This window comes from Alexandromys fortis, unplaced genomic scaffold, assembly GCF_014885135.2.
Source record: "Alexandromys fortis isolate MF-2015 unplaced genomic scaffold, M_Fortis_MF-2015_v1.1 scaffold_216, whole genome shotgun sequence".
NCBI classification, from domain to species: domain Eukaryota; kingdom Metazoa; phylum Chordata; class Mammalia; order Rodentia; family Cricetidae; genus Alexandromys; species Alexandromys fortis.
Genome location: NW_026068089.1, coordinates 1,163,990 through 1,173,164, shown reverse-complemented (window position 1 = coordinate 1,173,164; position 9,175 = coordinate 1,163,990). Strand labels below are relative to the sequence as shown.

The 9,175-nt window shown below is 49.0% G+C and overlaps 1 protein-coding gene across 1 annotated transcript; it reads right to left on the bottom strand.

Moving 5' to 3' along the window:
• Positions 1–635: 635 nt before the first annotated feature.
• On the bottom strand, positions 636–6,809 carry Tmt1a (thiol methyltransferase 1A). Its single transcript, XM_050122404.1, has 2 exons — positions 6,174–6,809; positions 636–1,858 (listed from the first exon to the last, which is right to left on the bottom strand). Exons 1-2 carry the CDS (start codon positions 6,669–6,671, stop codon positions 1,622–1,624), a joined length of 735 nt encoding a protein of 244 aa, XP_049978361.1. The 5' UTR covers positions 6,672–6,809; the 3' UTR covers positions 636–1,621.
• Between the last annotated feature and the right edge of the window lie 2,366 nt (positions 6,810–9,175).

Genomic DNA, 9,175 nt, shown 5'->3' with positions numbered 1-9,175 from the left:
ACTCAGGCAGCAGAGGCAGGTGGATCCTTGAGTCTGAGGCTGGCCAATGATCCATAGTGAGACCCTGTATTAAAACCCCCAACACACAATTCTTATTCTAGGACAGGGACCTGGTTCAATGGTATAGCCTTGTCTAGCATGCCCACAGCCCTTGGTTCAGTCCCTACTACGACACCACAACCAAAAACAAGCAACTACATGCCCACACCAAAATGGCTGAATGCTAGCTGTCCCCACAGGCTTGTTGGCCTGAGCACTTGGTCCCCAGTCAGTGGGCTGCTTTGGAAGACTGTGAAACCTTTAGTTGTCTTGCTGAAGAAAATGAATCACTTGAATTTTTATGGTCTGGTCCTACTTCTCTCCACTCTCAGGCTCCTGACTGTGACACAATGTGACAAAGCTGCCTGTGCCCCTGCCAGGATGTCTTCCCCCTCTCAGAAGGCCTAGGCCCCTCCCCCTCGCCCCTCAGTCACCTCTGGGCTGATCTGGGCCCAGCATCAAGGACCATCCCTTGTATGTTGTGCATCATACCTGGATGCAGAAAAACACATCTGTGAGTTCAAATGCCTTCCCTGTCTAAGGTGACGTTTCCTTCTCAGACGCTAAGACACAAATGAAGACAAGCCAGCCAAGTATAGACTATTTCCATTTCTTAAAGGAATATGAATTTATGATTTGATGTTCAAAACAGAACTTCTGCATCTCAGAAAATATATTTGTTTACATACATACAAACTGTAGCTGAGACCCTCGAGTGGCCCACCCAGACTCGTTCTCAGTGCATACACAATGATGTCCGTGCTTTTCTTCCAGGACCAGTGGGCTTTTTCCTCCGCCCCCTCCCCCAAGATTTTCTTGTGTCTCTCTGGCTGTTCTAGAACTCACTCTGTAGACCAGGCTGGCCCAGAGCTCAGAGATCTACTGAAATCTGCCTCTTAGGTGCTGGGGTTAAAGGTGTGCACCACCTTGCCCAGTTCAGTGCCAGGGGAATTTGGTCAGAAGAATCCCCCAGGCCCTGCCCACTACTTTTACGGGTTGCACTTTGAGTCCCCCGCACGGTGTGCCCATTTTCCCCAATGCAGGGGCCGCCCTTTCGCTGCCTAGAGTCTCTTATGTTCAACAAAGCACGTGCCGGATAATTGACCCCAGAATGCCAGTGGCCGGGTGCAGTCCTGCGGTGACGCAGGAGCATTGGCGCGGTGCACGCGTAAAAACCGTGTGGTGCAGCAGGATTTGGTGAAACACTTAACCAAAAGACAGAAAGCTGCTGGCCTGAGCACATTGGGCAGTGAAAGCCAGAGCAGAGACACCAGGGCAGCAAGTGGGTTCAGATTTCATTTTCTTGGCGGGGGGGCGGGGAGATTTTCTGTTAGTCAGATGTGGATTTTCAGTTAGCTGGAGTTGATTTGTTTGGTTTGCCAGCTATCGGTTGCCTTATTATCAAAGGCTTGGAGACCATTGGTCGCTTTGAAGGAGGTTCAAAGCCGCTTTGATTTGGTTTTGAGAGAGAATGTAGAAATGGTTGAACAGAATGAAGTGGACTTCGCCTCCCCCAGGTGGAAGTTTGCATCTAAACTGAAGCCTTGAGCTCTGGCAGGGATTCTGCCTTGTGCCCCTCCCCCTATTTTACAGCGTACCCGTAGATGTGGGGTCGCACCAAAACCCAGGACAGCGGAGCCTGGATGTGCTGCAGCTTGAGCTTCGAGAAGCTGGCCTGCTCCAGAGTCTTCCAGCTCTCTCTCGTTAGGTTGCATCCGTCAAACAGAAGGAACCAGGTAGGATCCAGAACCTGCTGCCAGAAGTAATTCCAGGTGGACCGCTCATCCGCCACGTGCTCCATGAAGTAGAAAGCGCCTCCCTAAGAAAGAACACACACACACACACACACACACACTTTAAAGATACTGGTTCTGGGAAAACAGCTTTCAAAGATGCGTGAAGCATAAAATTTCAGTGCCTGAAGCCAACTTTGAGAATTCACCGGTAAATTATAATGGAGTTAGGTAATGGGTAATGTAGTTTGAATTTCGGTCACATTTTATACAGCACTAGCTGGGCAAGATAGCCCATGCCTAGAGTCTCCACACAAGAGAGGCTAAGGCGGGATGATCACAGTGGGACCACATCTTCAGGCCTGGAACAGGCAATTTTTCCTAACATTACATCTGGACCACACATTGTTTATAATCTTTATTTTACTTCGTATCTGCTAGGCTTTTCCCAGTTTTTCACTGTAACCAGCATTAATGTCTACCAATCTTGAGAGCACTTGTAATTTCCAAACAGCTACATTGTTTACAAGCAGGGCTGAGTCCGTGGTGGGTGCCTTTTAAAACACCTTGGTAGAAGTTTTCAAATTGCCCTTTGGGAAAATTCTCTCACCTTTACCCTGGAGCTAGCATGCCCATGAAGGGTGTGCCCTAGTGTTTCCGCTGCTACAAAGAGAGCCCTGCCTGTTCCCCCCTCTCCCCTCAGCCGGGCGGGCTGCACACAGGAAGGGGCCTCCTCTGGCAGCACCCTTTGTACTGGCCGACCTTGATCCTCCTGCCTCTGCGGGCCCTGGGGCTGGGGCTGTAGGCTTGAGTCAGGCGGCTAGCTAATATAATCACACTGTAATAAAGTGACGGCTCCTTAAGAGAAAAAAGCAGTTGTTTCCATGAGCAAGCAAGGATGGATATCAACAGGCAGACTTAAAAGGAACCCAAGTACACAAGCTTTCTAGTAAAAAGATTTTCTATCTATTAAGAACCCTAAAGATAAGTGTATTTTTACCTGAGTGTTCATGTGTGAGTTTCCATGTGTAGGGCTTTGTGTGGAGGTCAGAGGACAACTTCCGGTATATGGCTTCTCAGGGGCAGTCCCCACTTTTGACCCAGCATCTCACTGGCTGGATTTCACCACCTTGACTTGGCCTCAGAGAGCTGCCGGTTTCTGACTCCCCTGTTCTAGAATTGGTGTGTGGGCACATGAATGTGCACACACACACACACGTGTGTGGACAACAACAGTCCTTAAACTCAGGCAGTCTTTCTCAAAAGGAAACTTGCCAGGTTTCTCTTATTTTTGTATCTGTCGTTGCTCCTTCACAATCTTGCTTTTTACTGTTGTGCTTTGGTGCTCAGGGTTCTGACTCCTCTCTCATGTTTGCTACACAAATGCTTCATGAATGCATTAACACCAAGTCCCTCTTTTGTTTAAAATTTTCATTACATTATTAGTCTGAGTGTGAAAACACAAGTGCGTGTGTAAGTGTGTGCACACGTGTGTTCTCTTCTCCCACCACGTGGCCCTCAGGGCAGCAGACTTGACCACAGTGCCTTTGCCGGCTGCGCTCTCTTACTGGCCGCCTCCCCCTCTTCTGTCTTTTTGTTGTTATTCCTTAACTTTCGAAACAGTCTCACTTCACCCAGGTTGGTCTCGAGCTCACTACACAGCAAACTCATCCTGTCGCTGGTCTCGAACTCCCAGTCCCCCTGCCTCAAGCTGGCATTGCAGGTGTGTTCCACCACATCTGACTTCTACTTAAAAACAAAACAAAACAAAAAATCTTTCAATTCATTAGCAAAGTGTTCCCAGGCACTGACTGTAAGTGCTGGAAACACAGGAGCTGTCGAAGGAGAGTAGGAACCTCCCTACAGGTGCTGTGTAGACTGGACTGTGTTATTCCATTCATAGTGCAAATGACAGCCAGGGTGGCATTTCATCCTTCGGTTTTACTCAGCCAGGGATGGTGAGTGATATTGCCTTTAGGGGAGAAACTGTACTTTGATTTTTCACCTGCAGCCCACGTAGGGCATGGACATGCTACCCGAGCAGCCCTGCAGCCCACGTAGGGCATGGACATGCTACCTAAGCAGCCCTGTGTGTTTCCAAGGGGGGAAAGAAATGCATCTCTTTTGCTGGCCTTTGTTAAGCTACTCTGGTCCTGGACACCCAAAGGCAGAGTTCCAGATAGATTTCAGTTTAGAGATGTAGTTATCCCAAATTATACAGACAAGAAAAAAAAAAGCATATGTTTACGAATAGAAAACCGAATTTCCATCTCTGTGAGTTCGAGGCCAGCCTGGTCTACAAGAGCTAGTTCTAGGACAGGAACCAAAAGCTACGGAGAAATCCTGTCTCGAAAAATCAAAAAAAAAAAAAAAGAAAAAAAGAAAAAAAGAAAAAAAAGAAAGAAAGAAAGAAAGAAAGAAAACCAAATTTCCTAGTAAAAACGAAAAACCAAATATGTCATTTCCTCAGGCTAGGGCAGGAGACAAGAAGGCAAAGCAGAGATGGGCTTTGCTATGTCTGTGAATAGTCCCAGAGCTTGGCAGGGCGGGGCGGAGCAAACTCTGCATAGGTGTTGAGATTCGGAAATCTGAGCAGGCATGTAGCTGAAAACACTCGGGACACGTGAGACTGTTGGGGAGGGTATATTTGTGGAAGGAGAGCTGCGGGAGAGCCTCAGCTGAGGGACAGCAAAGGGGCAGAAATGCCGAAATCCGGAAGATGACAGTGATATTCTCACTGAAGAGCTGGACCTGGGCAGGGTGTAGTGGTGCATGTCTTTAATCCAGTACTTGGGAGGCAGAGCTCTGTGAGTTCACAGCCATCCTGGTCTACTTACAGAGTTTCAGGCCAGCCTGGTCTACTTACAGAGTTTCAGGCCAGCCTGGTCTACCTACAGAGTTTCAGGCCAGCCTGGTCTACCTACAGAGTTTCAGGCCAGCCTGGTCTACCTACAGAGTTTCAGGCCAGCCTGGTCTACTTACAGAGTTTCAGGCCAGCCTGGTCTACCTACAGAGTTTCAGGCCAGCCTGGTCTACTTACAGAGTTTCAGGCCAGCCTGGTCTACCTACAGAGTTTCAGGCCAGCCTGGTCTACCTACAGAGTTTCAGGCCAGCCTGGTCTACCTACAGAGTTTCAGGCCAGCCTGGTCTACCTACAGAGTTTCAGGCCAGCCTGGTCTACCTACAGAGTTTCAGGCCAGCCTGGTCTACCTACAGAGTTTCAGGCCAGCCTGGTCTACCTACAGAGTTTCAGGCCAGCCTGACAATTGAGTGAGAATGAGACCTGGATTCACAAGCATTGCTGTGTAACTTGGATGCACTTCTTAAACCTCTTCTCTGATAGGATGAGCATAAGCACCTGCTTCAGAGGGCTATGGTCAGGGTAAACTGAGGCTGTCATAATGATCTGGGTTCCATTAAGCAACCATAGATGCTAACAAAGACAACCGAGGCCACGTCAGTGTGTGTGAGGCGTGGCTACGGATCTTTACCTGCTAGTTTGATTGCTGCGCACCTGTCTTGTGCCAGAGACTATGCTGAGCCCTCAGCCTCCCAGACACTGACTTTCACCGGGTTTATGTGTGTGCCACCACACCCAGCCAACTTTTTCATAGCTACAGCGTTCCTGACTATGTGACAATCTCCATCCGCAGACAGGTTTTCTCCCGTTTCCACTAATGCCGATGCTCCATTAATGACTATCCTTGTGATGGACAAGGTTTCGCACATGTGTAGCTGTAGATAAATTTCTAGTAGATAAAGTTGCTGTATGAGGGCCCCTTCCCAGATCCACCCCAGTACCTAGACTATGTCTCAGATAGTGTCATGGTTAAAAATGGCCTCTAGGTTTTTCCTCAAACAATGACTACTTTAATTTGTGTTCTTGATCTTGCCCAGTTGCTCATCTTGTTTGTTTTGTTTTGTTTTGTTTTGAACTCTGACCAGTTTTAAGAAATCCATTGTCCTTAGTTACTTGCCAATTGTTGTTAGGTTTGGTTTTTGAGACGGGGGTTTCTGTGTGTGGCCTTGGCTGGCCTGGGCTTCACTATGTAGACCAGGCTGGCCTCAAACTCATAGAGATCAGCCTGCCTCTGCCTCCTCAGTGTTGGCACTTGTAATGTTTTTTAACTTGGGGGGGGGGCATGAACCCTTCAGCTGTTCCGGAAGCTGCTGTTAGCAAGTCCGACGTTTGAGCTGTCCTGCAGGCTCTTGCCTCTGCAGCAATTTAAAACTTTTTAAATTTTGATTTGTCAGTACTTACCTTTATCGTTCTCCGCCACTCTTTAAAAAAAAAATCCTTCCCTGATTTTTTTTAAGTGTACCCTTTAGATTAGAATACACCTGAAATTGACAGGACCGCCCTTGGGGTAGGGTCAGGGTTAGTCCTCATCTGTCACTCACCGGCCTCAGCACTCGGCACACCTCGCGCAGAATCTTCTCCTGGTTCTTCACCGAGCACAGCACGAGGGTGCAGACCACCACGTCCATGGAGCTATCAGCCACCTGGCTCATGTTCTCCCCGGCCGCCACCACGAAGCGCTCGAACTGCAGCTGCCGGTTCTCTGAGACGCTCTTGAACAGGAACTTCTCGAAGCTAGGATTAGGGTCGACACAGGTCACCCTGCACCCGGGGGGATAGAACTTAAAGTTGGCCCCGGTGCCGCAGCCCACCTCCAGCAGCGACAGCTTCCCCGAGGGGCCCGCGAACTCCTGTAGGTTGCTGAAAAGCTCCTTCTTTTTGCTCGCCATCTGCTCGTTGTACGTCACCGTGAACCGCGACAGAAAGTAGGGAAACCACTTTTTGCATATCCAGTTCCACATGCCTAAAAGGTTCAGCAGATACATGGGAAACGTCAGGATGCCGACAACCAGCCGGAGGACCAGGATGGCGAGCGACATCGCGGCGACTGGAGGAAAACGGGCCACAGCCCGGAGCAGTCCTCTGGAGGAGGAGCAGGGCGCAGGCTCAGGGCCGCGTTCCAGAGCCAACCGGGAAGGAAGGTGGCGCCGCCGAGCAGAAAAACAAAACCCAAGATTCCCTCCCCACCCCACCCAGGAGATGAGGCCGAAGTTGGCACAGCTGCGTGCGCAGGGGCCCAGGGCTGTCCCTCGTGGTTCCTCAGGAGAGTTGCAGCCAGAACTCCGATCTGGACCTGCCTGGCCTTGTTTGGGTCTGGAGGCAGCGGCAAGGTTATGCTGCGGTTTGTTATAAGCAAGGCCCTTCCACCTCACCCACCCAGCCAGTCAGCAAGTCCGTCCTGAGGAGAGTCCCCGCGTGGATTAGAGCCCCCAAGGGATGTTCGACTGAGATATCATAATTTAGTCTCCTCTTTTCTCCTCTCCCCACGGCACCCCACCCAACTCCTTTTTTTCTTTTTCTTTTAAATAAAGGAAGTGAAAGGGCTCTGCGCCTAGCCTCGTCAACAGTTTCCCAAGTTCCTTTCTCAACAGAGGCTTTCATAGGTTAATAATTAATCCGTGGGATTTCTGCTAAGTCACTGTTTGACCCGCCTATGGTTTAAAGTGCAGTCGTCATTCTTCACCTTCATTACACTTGGCTATTGTGTAAGAGCCTATGGGGTAAACTAGTGCTCAGGACAGTCACATCTATAAGCCCACCAGTTTATAGCTGCAAGAATCTGTCTTGATGGGAGTGTTCTGGTTTTTTTTTTTTCCAAAGGCAGGGTCTCACTCCTTAGACCAAGCTGGCCTTGAATTCTCGACCCTGCTTTGACCTCTCAAGTGTTGCGATCACAGACCTCTGTCACAAAGGCCATGCTGCATGGACTTCTTGGATTATTTATTAAATCATTTGCTTCTGTTTCCTCTGAGTGCTCGAACAGGTCTTCATGGAATTAAGTGAGCTATCAAAGCGATTCTAAGTGAAGCACGGAGCTTTTGATGTGTGAATGGCAACAGAATCACAGGCACAGCTGGAAGAACTGAGACTCTAATATATTCACGCAGCTCTGCAAGTCTGATCAAGAAGTCACTCCACCGGTTTCCAGATGAAATGGAGTGAGACAGCCCTAGCATCTGACAACTGGCAGGGCAGTGTCGGCATCAGAGGAGGGAACAACTCACATTCTAAAGCACAAGAGTGCTGGGGACCGGCGGAGCTGTGTTCTCTTTTGGATCTTCCTTTTATTTGATGGTGGACGTGGATGGTACAAAGGACTGAGCCCAGGGCCTCACGCATGACGGGCAACTACTGGATCACCGATCCTAACCCAGGGAGGGGTGTGTAGGGGTGATTTAAAGTCCACTCACACTTATATACCCTACACTTATGCAATTACAACAGCAGGACCTGGTGGCACACACCTTAATCCCAGCACTGAGGAAGCAAAGGCAAGCAGAGGTGTGTGAAGTCTGTGAGACCAGGCTGTTTTACACAGTGACACAGGAAACTCTCCCATCCCAACTGTAGAATAGAGAGGCCTGTCTCAAAAACAAAAAAGAATCAAACAAAAGTATCCTAACAACCATTCCATGAGTGTGTGTGCACATGTGTGTGTGCTAGAGCATATGCAGTTATTTTTTTTTCATTTTAAAATTTTATTTATTTATTTGGTTTTTCAAGACAGGGTTTCTCTGTGTAGCTCTTTCTGTCCTGGAATTTACTCTATAGACCAGACTGGCCTGGAATTCAGAGATCCTCCTGCCTCTGCTCCCCATCCCCCAAAAGTGCTGGAATTAAAGGCAAGTGCCACCCACACTGCCCAGATTTTTATCTTAATTGCGTGTTCACATGTGTGCACATGTCAGTCACCCATGTAGAAGGACAAGTGTCAACAGCGGGTTCCCCTCCACCTTGCCGAGGGAGGGTCCCTCGTTTCTACAGCTGTGTTGAGCACCCCAGGCCAGGGCCTACTGGCTTCTAATAATTCTGTCATTGCTTCCGGGCCACTGTAGGAGTGCTGGAATTGTGGGTGTACAGCACCCATTGACCTGGTCACTGGGTGTACTGCTAGTGCTTTTATGAGCTGGCCAGGCACACTTTTTTTGCACTTTTTAAAAAAACTATAGATAGTTGTGAGCCATGTGGTTGTTGGTAACTGAACTCAAGACCTACAGAAAAGCAGCCGGTGCTCTTAACCACTGAGCCATCATCTCTCCAGCCCCATTTTTGTTTTTGTTTCTGAAAGCGGGCGATGGATTCAGGGCCATTTTCTTGCTTCCCTGTCACACCCTACATCTGTTTATCTTGTCACTTGTTGGCATATGACTGGGTTGTTTCCAGGTTGGAACTATGGAAAATTAAGCTATTATCAGGCTGGGCCTGGTGGTGCTGCCTTTAATCCCAGCAGAGGCAGAGGCAGGGGGATGGCCAGTCTGTTCTACACAGTGAGCTTCATGCCAGTCAAGGAAACACAGTGGGAGAGCCCTTTTCTACCATTGCG

Excerpts from the sequence above, each read along its gene's own strand:
- Tmt1a (XM_050122404.1), bottom strand. The coding sequence starts at position 6,671 with ATGTCGCTCGCCATCCTGGTCCTCCGGCTGGTTGTCGGCATCCTGACG. Across the intron at positions 1,859-6,173 it reads TGTGCCGAGTGCTGAGGCCG|GGAGGCGCTTTCTACTTCAT; the intron begins GTGAGTGACAGA and ends GTTCTTTCTTAG.